At 36.0% G+C, this 26,298-nt stretch overlaps 3 protein-coding genes across 3 annotated transcripts; 2 read left to right on the top strand and 1 right to left on the bottom strand.

Moving 5' to 3' along the window:
- Window positions 1-668: 668 nt before the first annotated feature.
- Window positions 669-2,515, top strand: LOC129873626 (pleiotropic drug resistance protein 1-like). Its single transcript, XM_055948759.1, has 7 exons — window positions 669-779; window positions 866-943; window positions 1,035-1,118; window positions 1,202-1,563; window positions 1,647-1,818; window positions 1,920-2,174; window positions 2,258-2,515. The coding sequence occupies exons 1-7, from the start codon at window positions 669-671 to the stop codon at window positions 2,513-2,515; spliced, it is 1,320 nt and encodes a 439-aa protein (XP_055804734.1).
- Window positions 2,516-3,635: 1,120 nt separating this feature from the next.
- LOC129880949 (methionine--tRNA ligase, cytoplasmic-like) lies at window positions 3,636-16,016 on the bottom strand. The gene is made up of 17 exons (XM_055955226.1): window positions 15,757-16,016; window positions 15,543-15,687; window positions 11,467-11,620; window positions 10,841-10,996; window positions 10,250-10,480; window positions 9,952-10,095; window positions 9,551-9,641; window positions 9,304-9,410; window positions 9,044-9,158; window positions 8,386-8,504; window positions 8,125-8,190; window positions 7,789-7,917; window positions 7,552-7,695; window positions 7,333-7,462; window positions 5,547-5,785; window positions 5,366-5,467; window positions 3,636-4,049 (listed from the first exon to the last, which is right to left on the bottom strand). Exons 1-17 carry the CDS (start codon window positions 15,872-15,874, stop codon window positions 3,819-3,821), a joined length of 2,421 nt encoding a protein of 806 aa, XP_055811201.1. The 5' UTR covers window positions 15,875-16,016; the 3' UTR covers window positions 3,636-3,818.
- Window positions 16,017-17,936: 1,920 nt separating this feature from the next.
- LOC129878272 (cellulose synthase-like protein D1) lies at window positions 17,937-23,190 on the top strand. Its single transcript, XM_055953448.1, has 6 exons — window positions 17,937-18,529; window positions 18,958-19,387; window positions 20,331-20,708; window positions 21,054-21,429; window positions 21,509-21,905; window positions 22,229-23,190. Exons 1-6 carry the CDS (start codon window positions 17,937-17,939, stop codon window positions 23,172-23,174), a joined length of 3,120 nt encoding a protein of 1,039 aa, XP_055809423.1. The 3' UTR covers window positions 23,175-23,190.
- Window positions 23,191-26,298: the final 3,108 nt, after the last annotated feature.

The raw sequence follows: 26,298 nt of genomic DNA, 5'->3' as shown, positions 1-26,298 counted from the left end.
GTCACATATGATGTTACATAGGACGCATGTGTCTACTTGTTCAATTCTATACAACTTTAAGTGTCTACTTGTGTACATCCAAAATTGGAGGACATAGATATCAGATGAAGTCAAGTTAAAGTGTGCATCTATGTATTACGCCTAAATTAAATTAAATATCAACTTTGATAGATTTAATACATATGACAAAGTAATAGTGTTGGTTTAACAGCCTCAAATTTAATATTATTACAAGTTGATCCCTCAGCTACGAACTGGACAGGGTATTTGTGTGATCGAAATTTCGAAAATATATTACAAATCATAATATATAAATATGTTCAGTAACTTGACTTCAATTGACATTATGTCCTCCAACTTTGAATGTGCATACGTAAGCTCTAAAGTTTGTATAAAGTATAATAAGTAGACACGCATATCCTATATAACCTCCTACATGACAATTCACATAAGGGGTACACCATGTAAAACATGTATATCTATTTGTTCAATGACTTGTACATACTCAAAGTTGAAAGATATAAAAATTAGATGAGATCAAATTAAATTGTACGTTTATATATTATGTCATTTATATTAAGTGAATCACTCATATTAAGGAAACATGTATGGCTGGGCAATAACATAATTGATATATCACCTCTCTGCAGATGTTTGTTGAGGAAGTTATGGAACTTTTGGAGCTAACTCCCTTAAGATCAGCAGCCTTAGTAGGATTGCCTGGAGTCAATGGTCTATCAACCGAGCAACGGAAAAGGCTGACCATTGCAGTTGAACTGGTAGCAAACCCCTCTATCATTTTCATGGATGAACCAACTTCAGGGTTGGATGCAAGAGCTGCTGCCATTGTAATGAGAGCTGTTAGGAACACGTCGATACAGGAAGAACCGTCGTCTGTACCATTCATCAGCCCAGCATCGACATTTTTGAAGCCTTTGATGAGGTGAGCTTATTAACCTTCCAAGATAATTAAGCTCATATTGTTTCCTCTTCTATTTGCTACCTGATACTAAAAGTGAAATACGGCTTTGCAGCTATTTCTAATGAAACGAGGAGGACAGGAGATATATGTTGGACCTCTGCGTCGCTATTTTTGTCATTTGATCAAATACTTTGAGGTACGTTAACAAAGAAAAATAGGTGTTTACTTTTTCCTAGTTTATATAATCAAATACTAATCTTAGTTTCGTCTTGAGCTCAGTCATTGCCTGGAGTTAGTAAGATAAAAGAGGCTTACAATCCAGCAACTTGGATGTTAGAAGTCACAGCCGCATCTCAAGAAATGACGTTAGGAGTTGACTTTGCTGATTTGTACAAGAAATCAGACCTCTACAAGAAGAACAAAGCCTTGATTTCTGAATTAAGTACGCCTCGTCCTGGTACAAAGGATCTTCATTTTGAAACTCAATTTTCACAGCCTTTCTGGACTCAATGTATGGCATGTCTCTGGAAGCAACATTTGTCATACTGGCGTAATCCATCTTACACGGCAGTTAGATTCATCTTCACAGTCATCCTAGCACTTGTCTTTGGCACATTGTTCCGGGATCTTGGTACCAGAGTGTAAGTAAAATCACAATGACAAGTAAATATAAACTTTTTAAAAAGGTAACTTCCCTAAACTTTTCGAGCTTTGTTGATCATAGGAGTCGGAGCCAGGATCTTTTAAATGCTATGGGATCTATGTATGCTGCAACTCTCTTCCTCGGTGTACAAAATTCATCATCAGTCCAGCCTGCTGTAGCCGTTGAGCGTACTGTATTTTACAGAGAAAGAGCTGCTGGAATGTATTCTGCTTTACCTTATGCCTTTGGACAGGTAAACTATTCGAGCTTTATTGTCAAATTGTTTACATATTTCATCTTTTTTAAAAGAAAAAAGAGTGCACATTTATCCATAAGATATTTACTCTCTTGCAGGTTGTCTTTGAAATACCTTACTTATTTGTACAAACAGCTTTCTATGGTATAATTGTGTATGCAATGATCGGATTTGAATGGACTGTTGCCAAGTTCTTTTGGTACTTATTCATCATGTATTTCACTCTCTTGTACTTCACCTTCTATGGCATGATGACTGTGGCTATTTCCCTGAATCAAAACGTTGCTTCTATAGTCGCGGCTTTCTTCTATGCAGTATGGAATCTCTTCTCAGGATTCATCGTTCCACGACCTGTAAGTTTTTGAAAATCTTTCATTTCCATCTTTCTTTTTATCTAGAAAAATGACATGTTATCTTTCTGATTTGCTAAAAACAGCGTATTCCAATATGGTGGAGATGGTACTATTGGCTTTGCCCTGTTGCGCGGACCTTGTATGGTCTTGTTGCATCACAATTCGGAGACCTCCAAAATATGCTTAGCGATGATGAAAATGTGGAACAATTCTTGGGGCATTATTTTGGATTTGAGCATGATTTTCTTGGAGTCATTGCAGCAATTATCGTTGCATGGCCTGTTGTTTTCGCCTTCCTGTTTGCATTTGCGATTAAGGCATTCAATTTCCAGAAAAGATAAAGAGAATTCACTTACAACTTGAGAGAAAGAAGAGACTGCTATGTACTGTTCACTTTTTGAAGATTGTTTATATTTTTTTTGGTTCTTCCTTGATCCCAAGTTTTGTTGTACAAACAAATTATTTGTTTATTAAGAAATGAAAATATACAAGGAATTTAATCCTTGTTTGAATTTATTTTCTTCTTAGCTTTTCCGGAGCCTTAGTGTAGCTGGTAATCTTGTTCTCATTTGATTAAGAGGTCACGGATTCGAGTCGTGAAAAGACTCTTACAAAAATGCAGGGTTAAGTCTACATACAATAGACCCTTGTGGACTGGTCCTTCCTTGGACCAATGCATAGCAAGAGCAGTGCACTGAACTGCCCTTTTTTTTTTTACCTTCTCCATCACAAATTCTATTCTCAATGTCGAAAAGTGCTATTACTAGTTTGTACAATGCAGAATGGTCCTTTAGCTCTTGTTTGTCTATACACAATTGTATTTGCATCTACAACCCAAAAAGTGTTGTTATTCACATTTAGTCGCACATGCAAAATTTTGCATAACTGGTGTCAGCCTATTATCACCATTCGACTTATATAAGAATTTGAAACTAGGGTAATAGTGGTTTTAAACCTTTACTTTTTGCTCCAAATTGATGTTCATTGTGCGTTATTTTCAACTATCGAAATGACAAGTTGTTTGAACCGTTAGAAACTACTCGTTGGCACACAACAGGGTGTCCGACCCCTGTAGCTTCCCGAAACTTCAACCTTTATTTAAATAATCTCATTTCAAACCCAAAGTTCATTTTATCATTTTGGGAGCTAGAGACCTCCGATGAAAAAATTGCAAAAAATCTAATTTGAAATTCATTAATGTACATTTTATGCCTCGGGTCTTTATCGCAACCTCTCTCACATGACGATGTTTGGGGTGAATAGACCATCGTATTTACATAGCTCTATTATATACTCTATTTCAATTTGTTTAGCTTGATTTGGAGTATGAAAGTCAAACAGTTTGAACCATCATTGTTGTAATAACATGGGACGCCAATGATGGATGACTCAAAAGTCAAAATCAGTTCCACTGTTTTTTCAACATTAAAATGTAAAAAAAGTTGAATCAAATGATTAAAATTTGAGAAATGAAAATAGTGTTACTAGCTTGTTTAGTAGAATCAAAACTTGCTATTGTAGTAATAATTGTGAACAATTGATAACAGTAAGATGATATATTACTATCAGAGCACTAAACAAAAAAAAAAGAACTTTAAATGTGTTGCATTATTTTCTTCTAATAAATGAACCAAAAAAATCAGCCTACCTTATTGTTCCTTCAGAAATAGATGCAACCTTGCAAATACCAACTGATGTGGTGAATGGCACATCTTTATAACAGGCAACCAACTCCTTATTGGTATGTAAATCCACCTGAACGGTTTCCCAAACTTTCTTCTTCGGGTTCAAGACATCATCTGGCTTGCCATCAAACCCGAGGAATGTAACTCGCTCCCCAATCACAGCATCTTTTGGTGGCTCGACCAGTTCAACCTGACGTTGTATATCAACATCCGTATAAATTATCGAAGTTATCCAAATAAAATCCAATTAAAAAATTAAAATCGGCAAGGAGATAAGTCCCAATAGCCAGCAGTCATGTAATGCCTGTTCTACAATATTACTGTTGTCTACTATCAGGAAAACATTTTTTGATGCTTCTATTGAGTAACAAAACAGAGAGAAAGCACATATTCTTAGCCTCTTTTCCTGTTCTCCCTTTTCCCCATTCTGTCGGATACCTTTCCAAGTTTTGATCTTGTTTGCTTAACTCGACATTTCCATTTGAAGAGAATACACCCACTTGTTGATATGTTAGATAGTAAATATGCTCCATTTTCGAGACAAGCAGCCTCCATAAATTAATTTAACTTTCCATATTTCCATTTCAGAATTAAGCAAGTAAAATGTAGTTCCACAAAAACACAAACATACACAAGGCACATAAAATACTTGGTCCTAGCCACCTAATGTGAAGGTCAAGAATCCCCCGAAAACATCTCACTACAAAAGCTATAACATGCTAACACACATTTATGTATATAGTTTTGTCCTAGAAAAGCTATATTGGCCTTGCAAATTTCGTGCGACTGTTCTTGTATAATGGAAAAATGTGAGATATCGAGAACCTCTGGTTTTAGTGAACTCTTAATTTGCCTTAAAGACAAATCATTAAGCATCGGAACAAACAGAGCAAAATGGATACTAACTCCAACAAGTTTGGGATCAAAATACTTAATTGGTTGATTGATTGACTTTACTGTATAATTATAAATGCTAAGCAAGGTTCCAAAGTCATTTCTGCAGATACTTGGAACATGCTTCGATATTTTGACATCATCTCGACTAGTTCCACAAGATACTTGCCACTTGAATAAGAAGTTTTTACACTAAGATTCTTGTTTTCCAACGGGTGGAGTTATTTTGGCCTACTTTAAACTAGAATTCGTCGTTTATAGAGTAAAGCTGCAGATTTAAGAGGCAATTTTAGGCTCTTTCTCAGCCAAGTCGTGCCAATAGTTATATCCGCGCTTACCTCTTTGCCAAGACATTTTACAGTGGTTCCAGCTAAAGCTCTAAGCTTCGTATGAAAAATTAGCCTAGCAATGCTAATTTTTTTTAAAATCTGCTCATCTTATTCAATTTTTCCTTTCTTTTCTGGCCTTCAATTTTCTCCTTTTGAGTATTGTTTCTAAGTGTGGGGGTAGTAGTCATAGCATTCAGAGTTGAATATGAAGAAATTAATCATGGCAAGACACAGCAATTTTCCAGAGATATGGACAGAAGAGATGAGCACGCTTGCTGTTTACCTTAGTGTGATCACTATTAGAAGTGGCAAGAACCATCGCCTGTGACTTTATCCCCCTCATGCTAGCTGGTTTTAGGTTGCATAGAACACAGACCTTCCGATTCTGAAAGGGAAATATCACTGCCAATAAATTTCACCAGGTCATTTTATATTTGGAAATTGCAATAGTGTAGAAGCCAAACCTGCATCTCCTCAAGAGGAATATATTTTACAAGGCCACTAACAACAGTTCTGGGCAGAGCTTCACCAACATCAATTTCTTCCACGTACAATGAATCAGCATCAGGATGTTTCTGCGCTTTGGTTATGAGGCCAACACGAATGTCAAGTCTACTAATGGAAATTTCTCCTTCAACAGAGGCTGGGGCCTTAGATTTGGTTTCAGAAGATTTTGTTGCACGTTCCTTCTTCTTATTACCATCTGATACACAATACAAAAATCGAAGTAAGCCAAAATCCATATGATACTCAAGCAAGAATAGAGCTAAACTGCAGCCACCAACCATGGCCGACTAGACCTAGAACTTAGATTAGAATCCGACAGGATCCCAATACTAGATGCATAAGGGTAGATGATTTACTTGTCTCTTATGAAAGCATAAGGATCTGTATGTATTCTTGAAAGCTTAAAATATTGGCACCAAACGAGAAATCTTTACAGGAAACTAGGATTTACTATTTAGAGGTGTGGTATTAAGAAAACAAGAGAACCAAAAGAGAGGTAGTAATCAATATCTTGAAAGGAACAGTTGAGAAGTGCCTCGAAGACAGATTGCTAAATCATTTCAGGGAAGACTTTGCTTGTTGGGGGGCAAAAGGTTAAATTCATTTTTATAACCCAACATGATCCTCCATCGCCAAAAAAAGAACAGCACAAGAGGAACAATTAGCCACTTTTCTCTCAATCCTTTTACAAGTTCTTTTTGTTTGATGAAGTAATATTATTATTGATAAGTCCATGCGGAAGAGGTACTGAATGAGATGCAGCACAAAAAAGGGAGCAGGGAGAAGGGGGAGAAAGAGAGAAGAAAGAAAAAAAGGGAGACAGAGGAATATAAGAACAAAGGAAAAAGAGGGATAGATCGGAGGAGAGGATTTTAATATCAAATTGATTCCTATTATTCTAGAAAAATGCCTATCTAAAGAATAAGGAGCCCGAAACAACTCAAAAATAGGAGAAAGGGAGAGAGAGAAGAGGGAGAAACGGAAAGATAGAGAAAGAGGAAGAATAAGGGAGAGGGAAAGACAAACAGGAGGAGGGATTTCAAGACTCCCTCCGTTCACTTTTACTTATCCACTATACTAAAAGTAAATTTTCGCTTTTACTTGTCCACTTTAGCATATCAAGGGAAAGAATATTTCGCTAAATTTGCGTGAATTTTAAGAGATTGTAGGTCTTTCAAAACAACTTCTTTTCCATCAATCCTCTTAGCAATAATATAGCATTCTTATATCGACCAGGCATAAATCCAAACTAGTTTTCTGTCACTTTTGTAGCGTCCCTAAGTCCACATTGTATTACTCTTTCACAAAGTTCCAACATATGGCACTCTGGTTCATAAGTTTAATGTTACAATACTTCACACAACTTCAAATATCTCCTTGTTACTCTTTCTCCATTGTCTGACATCCTACCACTTCTTAGTACCATTAAATAGCTTGGTAAGCCATATTACTACAACCTCCCCAAGACACTTCCAAGCCTCCATGGGGATACCACCTGTACCACAATACGTTTTCACTCTTTTCTTTAACTAGTAAATAAGATTATATTATACTGCACCATGGTTGCATCCCATTACCACAACAAGTACTGCACCTCATCAATGCTCCAAAAACCATCAAAGCAATTGCTCAAGAACTTATGCATAAATAAACTAGAAGGTGCTCCTTCCTTAAAACCTTAACACGCCTGCCCTAGAAATAAATAAATTCATGACAGAAAGTCCAACAAATGGAAACTCTAACCTGATATTTTTGTTTTGTTCAATTGTTCAGCCATCTCTTTGGCCTCAGTTTCTGCCTTCAGAACCCTATCTGCTCTATCTGCCTGACTTCCAGCAAACTTATTTCTGTAGAATTCAACCTCTTCATCTTTCTGTATATTATCATCAGCATCAATTATAAACCAGCAAACAAATGAAAGAATGAATAAACATGCATTAAAAAGAGACTGAAATGCATTACCAGCTCCTTGAACAATGGTGCTGGTGTTCCAATTTTGTGACCTGCAGGTAGAATATCCCATGGTCTTTTGCTATTTTCAATGTCACCTCCTTCATCAGACAGTGAAAATTGTGTTTCCGGAGGCAAGTTGAGCTGCTTAAGCACCTGTGAATCAAGAGGGGAGAAGCATCAAATCCCTGGCACATAGATGGCATAACACAAAGTTCTATTTCGCCATGACAGCAACAGAAATATTACCTCTCGTGAAAAAGATGGCATAAATGGCTCTAAAAGACATGCGAGAAGATATACTAGACCACAAGCAGTCCTCATCACTATCGAACAGGAAGGCCTATCTTCCTTGTAAAGCTTCCAAAATTGGCTCTCCTGCAGAAAGAAATTTGAAGTGATGAACCTCGACAGTTTGAGATTAGAGCAATCATAAGAATGTACGCACATGAAAAAGTCAAAATTTCAGTTAGTTAAAATAAAATGAGATAAAAGTTACTGTTTTCAAAAAAAAAGAAGAGATAATCACATCACATTGCAGTTATTGATCAAAAACTAGAGAGCTGGAAAACACTTGACAATTACCTGCAGATAACCGTTTCCTTCACTAGAAATAGACATAGCAACCTTCAAACCTTGCTTTAATTTAACCTAGACCAAAAAGCATCAAAGAAAAGAAGAGCACAAGTCAACATAGAGTCGGATGCGAGAAAATGTGTCACCCATGGCAGATGAGTAACCTTATTATCCTAGCTTCCTTTTTTTTTCTTTTTCTTTACTAATAAAATAAGATCACACTACTTATAACACTACAACTGGGAAACCCAGGAATAGTTGTTAAACCACCTTCTCCATGGCTTCTATATATTGCAGGACACAACTTCTAACTTTTTCGCCTAATGCCTTTGTCAAGGAATGTGATTCTGCTCCTTCAGCGTCGGGAATAATCGAACCATAACCTGAGGCTGTATGAGGGCATTGTCAATCAGTTAGATATATAAGAAAAAGAGGATAAGACGATTTTCCATAGTAGACATGATGGATTCAGACAATCAGCAAAATATACTACTTTCACCCAACCATAACCCTGCATCTTCTTCCTCGAGAGAAATATTCTCCTACGTCTTTTTCTGCATTCTACTATATTTTCTTTCTTGATAAGTTTTCCTGCTTTCTGAAATACCAGCTTCCAATTCGAGGAGGCCTAGTGAGAGACTTTGTGTTTATTTTTTCATTTCCAAAAAATAGAAATACAGATTTTCAGCAATCAACCAGATATGTACAGAATACTAACAACAGGAAACATGAACAACGTAGCAAACCATGTCATTTAATATATAAAACATAGGAATTATAGGAAAGATAAATAGACAGCAAAATAAGCTTCCAAACTTTTTCAAAGCCTAAATGACACAAATATCAACAGAGAAGCAACCTTGACAACTACGATAGCCCATAACAGGGAAAAACTATGTAATATCCAAAAGCCAGCTAGCTGAGGTACCTGGATCTTTTGCGATGAAACTCAGGACTCTATTGACGAAATTGCCTAAGTTGCTTAGCAACTCACTGTTTAACTTTGCTTGTAGGTCTGCCCATGTAAACAAAGTGTCTGAGACCTACAGTAACTGAAAATATTTAGTGATACAATTCCATTACACAACTTGGAACTTTTTTTTTTCTGGAAACATGTTAGGATTCTGTAGATGACAAAAAAGCAAGCACTAAGACAACAAATAACATTGTCAAGCACCATCGCCCCACCTCTGGCCTGTTTGTCAGCAAGTAATATCTCCATACTTCTACAGGAATATGTGTATCTTTAACATCATTACCAAAAACTCCTATACCCTTGCTCTTTGAGAATTTGCCTGATTATGCCAACCAAAAAAGAGAACAGAAAAAAAGATCAAATCAGTAACATGGAACAATGTATTATTGGCTAGAATCTCCAAACTAAAGTCTCAAGCAGCAATTATACATTGCAAAACTCAACTAATTTCTAACTAACCTGCTTCATAGTTCAAATATTCCGTTACACTGATAGTTTTCATAAGCGTCCAGCTTTCACCAGTTCCAAGAAGCGTAGATGGGAATATTACCTGGAAAATACAACACTCATGGTTGGTACATAACTTAGCCACTCATTCCCTCACATATAACCACCTAGGTATACATAAACTACTCATAATCCCGATATAGAAAAATAATAATACACGTAAAAATCACAAATTGGAGAACAACACATCAAAAGATAAGACTAATGACAATGCAGAACGCATGTGCCCCCTGCTTTGGGGCAATTAGTTGTCACTATTATCCTGCGTTCAAAATAAATTTAAAAGGCCTAATATCACAAAATTAGAAGTCTACCAGCTAACACTTGGTGATTTTAAAGTTTCTAGAACTTACAGTGTGAAAAGGCACATTGTCCTTGCCCATAAACTGATACAGCTCCACATTATCTGGATTCTTCCACCACTTCTCCCACTCAGTAGTGTAGCCAGAGGTGATTGACACATATCCAATAGGAGCATCAAACCATACATAGAAAACCTAATTACCAATCAATAAAAAATGTCATGAAGCCAAGATCATAGGTAACAATTTTTGTTAACTTCAAATTAAATTGACACAATAAAATTGATAGTTGGATGTGGATCAATTATCAGAGTTACAAGTTACAATCAACTGTTTTCACTCAACCAACCTTATCCTTGTATTTTTCATGTGGTACTGGAACTCCCCATTTCAAATCTCTAGTTATACACCTTGATTTAAGTCCTTCTCTAAGCCATGCATGTGTTGTATAGATAGCATTCTGACTCCATCCCCCGGACAATGACATGTTGTTGATATATGCTTCTAACTTATCCTTCAGCAAAGGGAGCTCAAGAAACAAATGATCTGTATCTCGGATACACGGGGTGTTGCGACAAACCTGTTGAGTAAGCAAGCTAAGATTTAAGCAGTTTGTAAAACTTTTTACCACATCCAATGTACTCTTAGTCCACAATATGAATTAGTAGAACTTTTAATACAAATATACTCCCAATCCAATAAATGAACAAGATTATGAGTAATTTTTGTGCTCCCAATCCTTCATATATTCGTTTATATTGCAAGACAAAGAATACTTTGCAAATTATGTGATTGGGCTCAAACAAAAAATCAAGTGTCTCACTGAAAGAATCTGCATTCATTTTCAAGAAACTAATATTTGATTAACTAACATGAGGCTTATTAAAATAAAACCCAGAAAGGAATACACATCAAACTGAAAATGAGAGGACAAGCGAACCTTGCATCTTGGCTCTATTAGTTCTGTGGGATTTAATAGTTTCCCACACTTCTCGCATTGATCTCCTCGTGCAGAATCGTAGTTGCAACCTGGTGTTGGACAGTTACCCTCTACAAGTCTATCCGCTAAGAACTTTTTGCAGGTGTCACAGTAAAGCTGCATAAGAGATTGAACTTCAGTTGGAAAAATGTCAACTAAGCTCCAGCTGTAGTTCTTGCAACTTTAGTTGAAGAAGCGCATTTGAAAGCTAAATCAAAATGTCTAGATACATAGAAGCACACAACAGTAGCAACGACCTGTTCGCCAGGGAAACAATTTCTTCTTCTTCTTCTTCTTTTCTTTGGGAGAAAGATGATTGACATGCACCCCTAAGTGTGGTCTAGTGGTCAATGAAGTGGTTAAGACCCATGAGGTCTCAGGTTCAAATTCTAGAAGAAACAAAAACACTAATTGATTTTTTTCTCATCTCTCCTAGCCTTAGTGGACAGAATTACCTGGTACCTATTGCTAGTAAGAGGTGACAGGTATCACGTGGAATTAGTCGAGGTGCCCGCAAGCTGGCCCGGACACCACGGTTATAAAAAATTTTGATTGCCAGGTAGATAGATCGAACTAGAACCTGATACCTGCTGCATTGTATTCTCAGAAAGCCAATCATTTTCCCAGAGCTTCTTGAAAATTGCTTGACAAACTTCTGTCTGTTGTGGTGTTGATGTACGTCCAAATTCATCAAAGCTTATATCAAACCATTTATAAACTTCTTTGTGAATTGCATGGTATCTGCAAGTCAATAAGAGGAGAAAGAAATTGTGAAATGGGGTTGGGTTCATGCTATTAACTGTATAAAGTAAAAGGATTAATTTACAAGGACTCAGAAGAAAACACATCAACTTTTTTATTTTTCAAAGGGAATGTTACTGGTACAAGTGTACAACATGCATCCATCTCTTTGTGAATGTGTACAACAAGCATCTATCACGGCTAAAAAAAAATCTTAAACTGCTTTCCTGGAGGTGTCTTGACCACGACACCAGCCAACCTCTTCTGCAGCTCTAGATACAGTTGTCTGAACAAGTCTACAGGAATTTATATAACTGCTACTTTTCCTTATATAGGCCTTACAAATTTCCATCGGGTATCATCTGTTGTCCTCTGGACTTCCAATGGATTCACATATCTTAGCTCTGTGAAGCCACCACTTCAATAAGCATCAAAAAATGGATGACTTGGAGGCTTAAAACCTAACAGACTTAAACGACTTTCCTTGTTCAGTTGGCCCAAAACATAATAAGTGGATCAGGAAAGAAAACTGAGCCAACTAATTTCATTTCTGCCTCGTGATTTTTACCAAAATAAGTAATCTACGCTGTACTTAACTTCATAAAAGATCACCGCGTTCAACATATCTTATATGAAAATCTCATGTTTTAATATAACCATTTGTTGATCTAAGGTCTGTAGGAGTATAAGATATAAGCAATATGTTTGACAAGAAATTCATCTCTGGCAAAGTAACTACCAAACACACTCTTTCTCTCTCAATGGTTCTTATTTTTCCTTCCTGTTGTTAACTTTAGGGTATTACCTATGTACATATACCACTAAGGGTCATTTGGTTTGTGAACAAGTTATATTGGGATTATAATGTGGTAATTATAATACGGAAAAGCAGCTGAGAAAGTTAGACATTGTTCTTACATTGCAAAATCACTGATCAATTGTGGAAGCTTTCCATCAATCTCAGAGGCATTCAGTGGACAATGCCTAGCAAGATTGTTGACACTCTCTCAAGTCGGGAGGAAGCAGGAATTGGGGCAAAGAACAGAAGTTATTGGAGGACCATTCCAGCATGCATCTGGTGGACCATTTGGAGAGAAAGGAATGCTAGAAGCTTTGAGGATAGAAGTAGATCCCTACAAATGATCAAAACAGATTGTATTCTGTTATTATGTTTTTGGTGTACAAAGAGTTCCCTGTTTTTGTTCTTACATTTTCGTACTTTTTTGAAAAGGAGTTTCCAGTACTACCCAAGTACTGATTTATAATACAAATTGTTACCTTCTCAAAAAAAAATATGGGTGATAAATAATAAGGGATTATTTAGTAGATATACTTTTTATGAGAAGACTAGATCATTGGACTAAAATTTGAAAATGGGATACATGAGTACAATATAAAACACGTGTTTGGTTTTACACTAGATAAACTTCCCTTTCCAAATTTAGCCTTGCTTTCTTAAAGAACTTTGGGGGGAAAGCTTTGGAGAAGTGAATTTTATTATTTTATCCCCAAATCAATAATCGAGGAATTGCTTATACTAGAATAAAAAATTCAACCAAATGCAAAGTAAAATAATCTCATATTTACTTGAGGATTGTTATCCCTTATCTTTGTAATAATACAACAACCTCTACGGGGTGGTTTGGTTTGCGGTCTGGTCATGCAGGGATGACACTATGGAGAATGTTTCCGTAGTGAATAATAACAAAGGTGATTGTTGTGTGGTGAAAAATATTGTTTGGATTGTCATGAGATGAATAATAATACAGGAAATGTTATGCCCCGGGGACTTACTTCAAGTGGCAAAGATTGAGGAACTTGTGACTTAGGTCACAGGTTCGAGTCGTACGCCAAGTGAACTAAGCCTGGTATTTAAGTGGAGAAGTGCATAGGGACAGGTCCATTATCCCCAAGTACCGGAAGCTATGAATGGTCCCAATGTTTGACCCAAGATATATTTCTCGGTCATCAAAAAGATAAATTTAAAAAAAAAACAATACAGGGAATTTTATATAAGGATTACCTACTACTGGCATTTTTGTCTTTAAAATACTTTTAACTTCGTATTGGTACTACAAACATTTTTATTCCATATTCTATCTTGCATAACTTAAATCCAGATATTGTTTAATACCGCCAACCGTATGATGTAGTAGTTATTTGGGATTATATTTCTTACATGAAAAATAAACACTGTATATTGCTTTCCCTAATCTCTCTAACCAAACATTCTAAAAAAAAATCAAAAATTAGATGATGATGCTGTCTAGACCAATATTTCTTTGATAAAGGATGGTGTCGCATGCACCTTGACTATTTCACTGGAAACCTGCTACCTTCCACCCTCACAGATACCTAGTCTTATGGAAAGATGCCCATAGTTGCATTCCTATAAGACTATTCTTGGTGCTAATGATGTCTTAAAATTTCAATTCCTTGCCGCATAGAATAAAACATTGAGCAAATCCACTAATCTATAATTTTAGCTACAGTAAAGCACAACTTAATCATAACAAACAGTTAGTCGCATCTTGAATTTTCCCAATTTCATTTATTGATAAGACTGTAGTTCAATAATAAGTTACAACGAAGGAAACGTTTTGACCGTAATAGTTAACACAATGTTATTAAAAGATCATCTCTTTGGCGATTAAAGTGATGAAGTGATGTGACGCAATGTGTTATTGCTTAGAAGACATGTGCTTTAGAGACATATGCACTTCAATCAATGACACGCAAAGCAATACTAACGAGAAACATTATTTCTTTGAATATCAACTTTGAGGAGTTGGATCAATATCAACATTATTGTATATTGTATGCCGAAATTAATTATTTTAGTTAAAATTTGCATATTAAAGTACTAAATTCATATGTCAGTGGCTTCACTTCTCGCTTTTTGCTTCAACCCCTGTGGATCTTGTTGTTTTTTTGTTCTGCTTGCTTTTTAAAACACTGAGCTAACAATATTACAATTAATATAGTAGGACCCTACTCGTTTCTCAATAAACCAAATCAACAATAAAGTCATGTGCCCGCTTAAACAGCCTAATTGCATATAGGTACTATTGGAAGAGCAAAACGGAAGCAATTTTCTTTTGGTATGGCAAAAAATGTTTTCCTCAATGAAGTCGTTTTATATGTGGAAAATGATTTTCCAAGAAAGATATTTTTCCACCACAAGAGAGAAAATAACTTCCCTCACGCTTTGAGTATACTTTCATCATTGTCCTTTACAACTATCCTAAGTCCCAACTATTACTCCTTCCTGCTTCTTAAAAGAACAATTAGACATTATTATTAAACCTTTAGGGGACTTCTTGTTGTTGGTTAGAGTTATGCAGGCATTAGTAATGCAATGATTAGTTATTCATGTATTATTAATTCATGCATGTATTATTACATCTTTTACTCTGTATTGAATCATAACTTATACATGTTTTAGTTATGTGGGATTGTAAACTAATAACCAAATACCATTCTCGGTGTGCTAAATTTTATACATAGCAACTAAAATGCTACCAAATATGGTACTCCCTCTGTTTCAATTTGTTTTTCTGATTTTAACTTGCCACGGAGTTTAAAAAAGAAAAAAAACTCTTGAATCTTGCGATCTTAAACTAAAGATACATAGAATGTACTAAAATAACGGGTCTTAAATATGTCATGTGGAAATTTAGGATTAAAGAGTTGTCAAAAAAGGAAAGAGAAGTTCTTTTCGAAATGGACCAAAAAAGACAGTACAACAAACAAATTGAAACGAAGTACTAGTTATGCTAGTTTTAATACGTAAATAATTCACTTACTAACCAAAAAACAAAAGATCCTTCAATCCTCAATAGTATCATAAAAGATGGTAGTAGTAATACATTTTAACACTCTCCTCCATACCAAAGGCAAAGATCAAAATAAATTAGCTTACTTGTCGCAAATTTGCTTTGGAGTACAATTTTCCTCCAAAGCTTTAGTCTCAGTTGCTGTCCCATACTCATCTGTACCACACATGTATATTGCATTGTATCCTCTTATCCTACAGTACCTCGCAAACACATCCGCACTCAACACACCTACAAAACACAACAAAAAACTTCTCAAAATCGTTCAAATCCAAAAATTCAAAAAAAAATTGTACATACAGCCGATGATGTTGCCAAGATGAGGAACGTTGTTGACATAAGGCAAAGCACTGGTAATTAGGATGTTTCTTTTGCCTTCGATTGGGACTTTCGGAGTAGCCTTACAATTATCGCCCATTTTTTGAGAGATCTGCTAGGGTTTAAAAGAGGTTTTTTTTGGTCGATTGAAAGGCAGCTGATGAAGGAGACGAAGTATAAAGAGAGAAAGAGAATGTTAAAAGTGTGTGAGGAGTGGTGTGTGGGGTGAGTGGGGTGGCGTGGGGGAGATGGAACGAGGTTTTGGTGTAATAATTAGATGTAAATTTAAGCATAGGTAAAAACCGAACCAAAAAAAATATTATTGACTTATTGTTATTGGATTAAAGGTAATTTAATGATTTTATAAAAAAATATATTGGGTTATTGGTTCGGTATTAATTTTTTAATATTGGATTATTAGATAAACCAATAACCATTAAGAGTATAATAATTTACTATTTTAATTTTTCTCATACATAAATATCAAAGTATCAAACAAAATATATTAATATAATCACTATATTAGACCATTAGTACCCTACACAATTCACGGTTCACCATACATTATAGTTCACACTGTATATACCCTTTAAGCTTTCGTATTACTTTAGGTTCACAACGTTAAAATCTAAAGAACTAAGAATGGTGACGGCTACAGTTTGTAAAGACAACGGCAAGGATTAGGCGATGATTAGGGTTGTGAATTGTGAGTATTTACAACAAGAACGTTTGATTTACTTATTTCACTGTATGTCTGTATCGCGTCAAATTGTTGTGGAAGTCGTATATTTATTTTGAAAGTGTTTTCTTATTAGTTAAACCGAAAATCGAATCATTAAATATCAAAAGTCGACATATCAAAAATCGATAATAAATATCTTATTGGTTTGGTTATCTACTTAGCGTATTTAAAAACGAAAAAACGATAAACCAAACCGATGATGCACACCCATAATAAAATTTGTGTACATTTTATCATCTTCAAATCCTACTTTATGAAATTTTACTGAGTATATTGTTGTTGTAATATTTTCAAAATAAAATGTTATGAGTATTTAGTAATTTTAAAATTATTCATTTCATTACTTGATGAATCAATTATCTTTTATATATATATATATATGATGAGATGAGATGAGATAACTATTTACATGAAATCTCTAGTACCAGACAACTTCTAAGGGAATTAGGTTCTTTAGCTAGTGGGATTTGTGGGAGAATATAAGCGGTCCTTTGGTTTGATGACAAATCAGATTAGGATCAGGTTATATTGGAATTGGTTTTTTTAGTTAATTTTTTCGTTTTAGTTTATGTGATAATATTTGATTTAACATAAAATTTAAGAAAGACTTATGTTGGATTGGATTAATTATATTGGGATTGGTTATTCTAGTTAACCCCTAGGTCTCATTTTATGTGGTATTATTTGACTTGACATAATAAGAAATACTTATATTAGATTAGTTAACGACTTTTGAAATTTGTGGATTTTTTTTGGCATGGACTAAAAAAAAAGTGTTGCATAAGTATTATAAATATATCCAAAATTACTTGATAATTACCATACCAAGAAAGAATTGATTAAAGTATAATTTTACCCTTACAATTAATTTATTTTTGAAAGTGTAAACAATTTTGAAAAGTCACAAAAAAGTTTCTTAAGGGGTAAATTAGTAAAACTACACATCTTATTTCTGAGTTCTTATAGTGCGGAAAAAGTGGACAACTAATATGTAACTGAGAAAGTAATGATTTAACATGTTAGATGATTCATTAATATAATGATTAGGCAATAGATTGTTTTAATAAACACATGCCATACGTCTAGTAATTTGTCGTAAATAAATAAATATGGAGAGAAGGGAAGAGAAGAAGAGGCTAAGAGTAAAATATGGATTGATGTTTGTTGAAAACTGATAAGTAACTTTGGAACCACTGAAAATCAAGAACACATAATTTTAGGAATATCAAGAATGCACTGTTTTCCCTTCTACAATTTTACCATGACCTAATAGGATCATCTTATTGGAAAACCTTTCACTTGAAAAAACTTTCTAATATAACAGTGCATTTTCGCTGTTTGTCATAAATCATTGCATGAAATGGCCATGGAGATGTCAATGCACATAGCATAGTAAAAAAAAAATTGAAGAATATTTGTAATGGCAACTTCTTCGAATCCAAGAAAAACAGATTCGAACCGTCCACCACAGGCGGTGAAATTTTCACGACGAACGTCCAGTGGACGCGTCGTGAGCTTATCTCGGGACGATGATTTGGATGTCCCAGGAGATAGCCAAAATGATTTCATAAACTATACAGTTATGATGCCACCGACCCCTGATAATCAACCAGGGGCCTCTGATGCTAGTGGTGACAAGCCAGATGGTCCTGGACCATATGGCTCGTCGAGATCCAGGACAGAGTCCCAGAGGAGAATGGGTAGTCGTGGAGGTGAAGATGATGATAGTGGTGCAAGAGGGGAAAATGCCTCGGGTTTGGATCGTAGGGTGTCTGTATTGAAGTCGAATAATAATAAATCAATGTTACTAAGGAGCCAAACTCAAGATTTCGATCATAATCGTTGGCTTTTCGAGACTAAAGGAAAATATGGTATTGGAAATGCATTTTGGCAACAAGATGAAGATTCATATGATCATGATACTGGAATGAGTATGTCTGATTTTATGGACAAACCATGGAAACCTCTTACAAGAAAAAGCAAAGTCCCCCCTGAGATCATTAGCCCCTACAGGTTCGAAATACCTTATATATATATTTCTTTGTACATCACATTCATGCATTTACAGTTTATGAGACGGTATTGATATTGTTGAAAGCAGGGGCAGAACCAGGTAGGACCGAGGGGTTCATCAGAACCTTCGTCATATATATAATAGATGTTTAATACCTTTTGAGTTTGACCCCTTAGTGAAAATTCTGGCTCCGCCTACTGGTTGAAAGGTGTTATATTTGCTCGTATTTCCAATTTAATACTGAATAAAACAAATCTTGTTTTTGTTTTTCTCGTGATGAACTTGAAAGAAAGGGTACATAATGATTTTAGCAGTCTTTTTAAGGTTTCTATCATATAAATTGTTCCAAGATTATGTAACCTCAAAATGTTGTAAGCATTTACTATAATTGTGTTTTCTAAATCACACATTTTTGTCTAATTTTCAGATTGCTTATTCTTATCCGGTTAGTGGTGTTAATCTTCTTCTTGACATGGCGTCTGACTAATCCGAATCCAGATGCAATGTGGCTATGGGGAGTATCGATAGTATGTGAATTGTGGTTTGCATTTTCATGGCTTCTTGATATCCTTCCAAAATTCAACCCTATAAACAGATCAGCTGATTTAGCTGCACTTAAAGAAAAATTCGAAACACCGTCTCCTTCTAATCCTCATGGTAGATCTGATCTACCAGGAGTTGATGTGTTCATTTCTACAGCTGATCCTGATAAAGAGCCTCCTCTTGTCACTGCTAATACTATACTTTCGATTCTTGCTGTCGAATATCCTGTTGAGAAAGTATCTGTTTACATCTCTGATGATGGTGGTGCTATCTTTAACTTTGAAGCCATGGCTGAGGCTGTGATCTTTGGTCAGGTTAGTTTGTCTTCATCTTGTCTTTCTCAATTTCGACTGGATTTAAGTTATATACACCGAGGGTGTGAACATCTTTTAGACTATCGGTGTATTAGCCAGTTAGTTACTGTCTTATCATGTTACCAATTATGGCTTTAGCTCATCGTAGTGATTTACGTGTAATTATCTTATGAGCGACCTTATTATACATATTTTTTGCACTGTTAGATTGGATTTCATATATCTTGTCGCTAGATTGAACGTTCTTAGAACATTATTCAACAACAACAACGCCTCTGTTTCAAGCAAGTTGAATATGTATTATGAAAATTCATCATGAATTGACTAGTTTTTGCTGGCTGCTAGCCTACTTAAACCACCTTACTTTGTCCGGACTTGGGACTATAAATGTGAGCAAGCTCACTCCGACGGAGTGTCTTATAACACTAAAATGATTCTCTTTATGTAACACACAAATATCTACCGGATTATTTAGTCGTACACAATAGCAGAGTAAAGATCTTTTAGACTATCAGTGTAGTTAAACTTGGATTGTATGTTATAAGGTCATGTAAAAGACGATTATAGGTAAATTATATTAAACACGGATTGGTAACTTGCAAAACATGGTAAATGACGAGTTGCACAATAGGTAAAGCTACGATGATACTGTAAAATCTTTACACTATCGGTGTACATAATATAGTACGGTTAAAAGAAAGGGCACGTTAGAAGTGACAACAACACTTATTTTTCAGTATATATGAACTTCTCCATAGTTTTATTAGCTTCAGCTTTATTACTGTAGATCCTTGTTTTGTTAGCTTAAGCCTTATTAATTGATTTTATGAAATATGCATTAAATTCTTGTTCTACTTCTAGGTAGTACGAAAATACTTCTTGTAGTATCTTATAGCCGGAGTGTATTAGTACTAATCCTAGCATTTTGTATTGTTCACCAAAGCTTTGGGTGCCATTTTGTCGAAAACATAACATTGAGCCAAGAAATCCAGACAGTTACTTCAATCAGAAGACAGATCCAACAAAAAACAAGAAGCGCCCTGATTTTGTGAAGGATAGACGTTGGATCAAGAGAGAGTATGATGAATTCAAGGTTAGGATCAATGGTCTACCAGATGTCATACGCAAAAGATGCAAGATGCATAACTCAAAAGAAGAAAAAAAGGGAAAGGCACTTGCAAAGGAGAACAATGGAGGGAGTCTTCCTGAAGATTTCAAGTTTCAAAAGGCTACTTGGATGGCTGATGGCACACATTGGCCTGGCACATGGTTTGATCCTATTGCTGATCATAAAAAAGGAGACCATGCTGGGATTTTGCAAGTATTATCATGAACTTCATTGAAATATATGTTTGGCATAATACGTAAACAAACACTCAAACTTGGCATCAGCTGACAAGTAAGCATTCCAACATGTCTCAACTGACAACTAAACACTCCAACTGGTCCCCACTTTGCTCGTGGATATCCAATGCTGACATGACACAAAAAGTTGGAGTGTTCAACTGACATAGTGGAGATGAACTGAGGTGTATAGATGTGCAAGCTCAAAGTTGGAGTCCTTATTTGCTAGTTGAGGCCAAGTTTGAGTGTCTGTTTATGTATTATGTCTACTTGTTTTCCAAGTTACTTTTTTTGACATATAGAACTTATGTTATCCTTGTAGATAATGAGCAAGGTGCCGGAAAATGATCCAGTAATGGGAGGTCCCAATGAAAAACAATTAGACTTCACCGGTATTGACATCCGACTTCCAATGTTTGCATATGTCTCTCGTGAGAAGCGTCCAGGTTATGATCATAACAAGAAGGCAGGAGCTATGAATGCTTTAGTGAGAGCTTCTGCAATTCTTTCAAATGGACCGTTCATACTCAACTTGGACTGTGACCATTACGTCTACAACTCCATGGCCATTCAAGAGGGTATGTGTTACATGATGGACCGTGGTGGTGATCGTATTTGCTACCTACAATTCCCTCAAAGATTTGAAGGAATTGATCCATCTGATAGATATGCTAATCATAACACTGTGTTTTTTGATGGTAAGAAATGTCCAATTTTCCAAGTATCACAATGTTTTAGCATTAAAATCCTAACTTGAAATATATGTTATGATAACAGGAAATATGAGAGCTTTGGATGGTCTACAAGGTCCTGTATACGTCGGGACTGGATGTATGTTCAGGCGCTATGCACTCTATGGTTTCCACCCACCACGAGCTAATGAGTATACCGGCTTCCTTGGAAAAAACAAGAAACAAGCTAAAAATGTTGCTATGCCATCAGACCTAGACGACGATTCACAACCTTTAACAGGACATCCTGACTTAGACTTGCCAAAGCAATTTGGAAATTCTACAATGTTTGTTGAGTCAATAGCAGTGGCTGAGTTTCAAGGCCGACCTCTAGCCGATCACATCACTGTTAAAAATGGAAGGCCACCTGGTTCCTTGCTCATCCCCCGTCCTCCTTTAGATGCACCAACTGTAGCTGAGGCCATTGCAGTCATCTCTTGCTGGTACTTCAAACAAATCTTTATACAATTCTACTCCCTCCTTACTTTCCTTTTAAGTCTTTTCAAAACGAATGTTTCTTTCCCTTTTTGACATCACGTGACATGTTTAACACTATAAGATTAAAGGATAATTTGGTACATTCAACATATCTTTAATTTATGACCACAAGATTCAAAAGTTTTCTTTACTTTCTTAAACTTCGTGCTAAGTCAAAACCAGACAAGCAAATTGAAATGGAGGGAGTACTAAATTTAGGATTTTTATCAACTTGTTAACTATTTGTTTTACACATACTTCCACTTATTAATGTCTTTATTATTGACAGGTTTGAGGACAAAACAGAATGGGGAGATAGAATAGGATGGATTTATGGATCAGTGACAGAGGATGTGGTGACAGGATACAGAATGCACAATCGTGGATGGCGATCTGTCTACTGCATTACAAAACGAGATGCATTCCGTGGGACTGCACCTATCAACCTGACTGATCGTTTACATCAGGTTCTCCGTTGGGCAACTGGTTCAGTCGAGATCTTCTACTCTCGTAACAATCCCATCCTTGCTAGCCCTCGCCTCAAGTTCTTACAACGCATTGCCTACTTCAACGTTGGTGTCTATCCTTTCACCTCAATATTCCTTGTTGTCTACTGTTTCATTCCAGCCTTCTGCCTCTTCACTGGACAATTCATTGTACAAAACCTCAACGTCTACTTTCTTTCATACCTCTTACTTATCACGGTCACTCTTGTCCTCATTTCCCTCCTTGAAGTCAAATGGTCTGGTATAGGCATTGAAGAACTATGGCGTAATGAGCAATTTTGGCTCATCGGTGGCACGAGTGCTCACTTTGCTGCTGTTATACAAGGACTCTTGAAAGTTATAGCTGGTGTTGAGATTTCATTCACATTAACGTCAAAGTCTAGTGCTGAAGATGAAGAGGACATATATGCTGATTTATACATTGTGAAATGGACAAGTCTTTTTATACTTCCATTAACTATAATGGTTGTCAACATAATGGCACTTGTTATTGGCATATCAAGGACAGTATATAGTATACTACCACAATGGAACAGGCTATTTGGTGGTGTGTTTTTTAGCTTTTGGGTATTGTCACATTTATATCCATTTGCTAAAGGATTGATGGGAAGAAAAGGAAGAGTGCCAACCATTATATACATATGGTCAGGGCTTATTGCTATTACTGTTTCTTTGCTTTGGATTACTCTTCAAAATAATGTTGAAGGAGGTGGGAACTTTAATATCTAGAGCCAACATGATGATCCTAGCAACGGAACGAAGAATGGAACTTATGACAGCAGCACAACAGAACGAAGAATGGAATTTTATGACAGCAACACAACAAAGACGAATTTTATTGTGTCATTTTTTAGGGGGCAACTTTTTATTTTTTGCTACCATTTCAAGAAAGTTGTTAAGTATATCAATTAGATGTAGTGTTGTAGGGTTCCCATATTTTGTTTATGTAAAGGAGGAAATTAAGTTGATAGCTAAAATGGTATTTCTTTATCAATAAAGAAAAAAATAAGGAGAATTACACATAGTACTTCTCCCCTGTCCTTTTGTTTTGGTTACCTTTGTATCCGTTTTACGACTCGATTAAATCTGGACTTGCGCCCATTTTTGGAGATAGTGCTTCCAATGGGATATTTTATCATTTTCAGGAACTCGAACACTTCTTATTAAGGATAAAGAAATTCCAACCATCTTACCACCAATCCATAGTGATACTTCCTCGATCATTTATGATGTCAAGTGTAACATATATAGTTTGTGTTTTTAATAAAAATAAAAATAAATACATTATTTGTTCATACTTTGTGTAACAAAACTATAATTGTCCCATATGTATTAATTATATATTTTTCGTTATATTTTCTGCAAAGTTTTACCTTATTATACTCTATCCTTTGTGAAATATAAAAGATTATTCATCATAGCATAGTTCTAGTAAATCCGTCACTTCAGCAATTTTCTACTTTTTGAGGCCTGAGTGAAGAGACCTTAAGGGCCTTTTATTTTAAATAGTTATTCGCTTCACGATGCACGACAAGCCCTTCGATAACTCCGACCGCGATGTCATCTACTTAAAATATGCATTTATTTGATATTACATGCCACTCAACTGATTCTAATTGCATTTATACTTGCATAAACTAAAGATAGAAAAAAGGATGAGAAAATGTAATATGATAAACTACAAAAAAAGGAAAATTATTTCTCCACTTATTTTAATCTTTTCTTTTGATCTATTTTGCAATCTTTTTAGTTTCACTGTTTTTTTTTATTTACTTTTCAAGTGTACGAAAATTATTTAAAGACGTTGTGCTATAAATAAAGTAAAACAAAAGAAATAAAGTAGTTTATTACGATTATATTGTATATACATATATATATTAGTAGGGTGTACATAGGCCGGTTTGATTTGATTTTTCATTAAAAATAACTAAATTAATTATGTCGGTTTATTAAACTTAGGAAAAAGGCATAAGTACCCCCTCAAGCTATGTCCGAAATTCCAACTACACACCTTAACTTTACTAAGGTCCTATTACCCTCATGAACTCATTTATTTTGTATTCCGTGCACCTTATTGCATACGTGGCACACCCCGTGAATCCACAGTTGAAGTGCGTTTGCTGATTTAGTGTGCCACGTATGCAAATAAGATGCACGAACTTACAAAATAAATGATTCGAGGGTAATAGGACCTTAGTGAAGTTAAGGTGTGTAGTTGAGATTTCGGGCATAGTTGGAGGGGGTACTTGTGCATTATAAACCAAATCAAACCAACCTAACATTGATTTTTTCGGTTTCGATTTTAGTCGGTTTTTTATTTTTTTAGGTTTTTTTACAACTATATCATGATTGAAAAAGCGATTAAATTAACGAGGTTGTTTCTTTGATTATGTGATTTGATGTAGAATTTTATTGGATTTTTCTTTAATAGCGTACACAACAACTTGGTGACTTACTCTAGTAGCCCCGGCGGCGCTTCTACGGCATTTAGGAATATTTTAGGGGCGACGAAACAACAATTAAGTGATTTTGCCAGTTTTTCGTGTGTGTTAGCCCATGAATTTTTTAGGTGCCGGAGGTTCGGATCGAATTTTCTTGGATTCTTCTTTAGTAGCGTCCGCAACGACCTGAAGAACGACTCCAGTAGCCCCAGCGGTGCTTCTATGGCGTTTAAGAGCATTTTAGGGGCGACGCAACAAGAATTACACGATTTTGCCAGTTTTTCGTGTATGTTAGCCCACGACTTTTTTAGGTGCCGAGGGTCCGTATCGAATTTTCTTAGATTCTTCTTTAGTAGCGTCCGCAATGACCTTGGGAGCAACTCCAGTAGCCTCGACGACGCTTCTACGGCGTTTAGGAGCATTTAAGCGACGCAATCGAAATTAGGTGATTTTGCCAGTTTTTCGTATGCGTTAGCTCACGAATTTTTTAGGTGCCGGGGGTCCTAGTCGAATATTCTTGGATTTTTCTTTATTTGAGTTCGCAACGACCCGAGGAACGACTCCACTAGCCCCGACAGTGCTTCTATGGCGTTTATGAGCATTTTAAGGGAGACGCAACAGGAATTAGGCGATTTTGCCAGTTTTTTGTTTGTGTTAGCCTACAAATTTTTTAGGTACCAGGGGTCTAAGTCAATTTTTCTTGGATTATTCTTTGGTAGCGTCCGCAACGACCTGAAGAATGACTCTTGTAGCCCCGGTGTCACTTTTACGACGTTTAGGAGTATTTTAGGGGCGACGCAACAGGAATTAGGCAATTTTGCTAGTTTTTCGAGTGTGTTAACCCACAATATTTTTAGGTGCCGGAGGTTCGGGTCGAATATTCATGGATTCTTCTTTAGTAGCGTCCATAATGACCCGGAGAACAACACCTGTAGCCCCGACGGCACTTCTACGATGTTTAGGAGTATGTTAGGGGTGACGCAACAAGAATTAGGTGATTTTTCTAGTTTTTCATCTGTGTTAACCCATGAATTTTTTAGGTGCTGGAGGTCTGGGTCAAATTTTCTTGGATTCTTGTTTAGTAGAATCCGGAACGACATGGGGAATGACTCCAGTCTCTCCAGCAGCGCTTCTACGGCGTTTAGGAACATTTTAGAGGCTACACAACAGGATTAGGCGATTTTGCTAGTTTTCCATGTATGTTAGTCCACAGATTTTTTAGGTGTTGGGGTCCGACTCCAATTTTCTTAGATTCTTCTTAGTAGTGTCCACAACGACCTGGGAATGGCTCTATTAGCCCGACGGCGCTTTTATGTCGTTTAGGAGCATTTTAGGGGCGACGCAATATAAATTAGGCAATTTTTCCAGTTTTTTTTGTGTGTTAGCCCACCGATATTTTAGGTGTTGGGGGT

Source organism: Solanum dulcamara, chromosome 2, assembly GCF_947179165.1.
Source record: "Solanum dulcamara chromosome 2, daSolDulc1.2, whole genome shotgun sequence".
Taxonomy (NCBI): Eukaryota; Viridiplantae; Streptophyta; class Magnoliopsida; order Solanales; family Solanaceae; genus Solanum; species Solanum dulcamara.
The sequence above is the reverse complement of the archived record's forward strand: the minus strand, read 5'-3'. Positions and strand labels throughout refer to the sequence as shown.

Excerpts from the sequence above, each read along its gene's own strand:
- LOC129880949 (XM_055955226.1), bottom strand. The coding sequence starts at position 15,874 with ATGGGCGATAATTGTAAGGCTACTCCGAAAGTCCCAATCGAAGGCAAA. Across the intron at positions 10,481-10,840 it reads TAATAGAGCCAAGATGCAAG|GTTTGTCGCAACACCCCGTG; the intron begins GTTCGCTTGTCC and ends CTTACTCAACAG. Across the intron at positions 4,050-5,365 it reads CTAATAGTGATCACACTAAG|GTTGAACTGGTCGAGCCACC; the intron begins GTAAACAGCAAG and ends ATACAACGTCAG.
- LOC129878272 (XM_055953448.1), top strand. The coding sequence starts at position 17,937 with ATGGCAACTTCTTCGAATCCAAGAAAAACAGATTCGAACCGTCCACCA. Across the intron at positions 18,530-18,957 it reads GAGATCATTAGCCCCTACAG|ATTGCTTATTCTTATCCGGT; the intron begins GTTCGAAATACC and ends TCTAATTTTCAG. Across the intron at positions 21,906-22,228 it reads ATTGCAGTCATCTCTTGCTG|GTTTGAGGACAAAACAGAAT; the intron begins GTACTTCAAACA and ends TATTATTGACAG.
- LOC129873626 (XM_055948759.1), top strand. The coding sequence starts at position 669 with ATGGAACTTTTGGAGCTAACTCCCTTAAGATCAGCAGCCTTAGTAGGA. Across the intron at positions 1,119-1,201 it reads ATTTGATCAAATACTTTGAG|TCATTGCCTGGAGTTAGTAA; the intron begins GTACGTTAACAA and ends TCTTGAGCTCAG. Across the intron at positions 1,819-1,919 it reads TACCTTATGCCTTTGGACAG|GTTGTCTTTGAAATACCTTA; the intron begins GTAAACTATTCG and ends ACTCTCTTGCAG.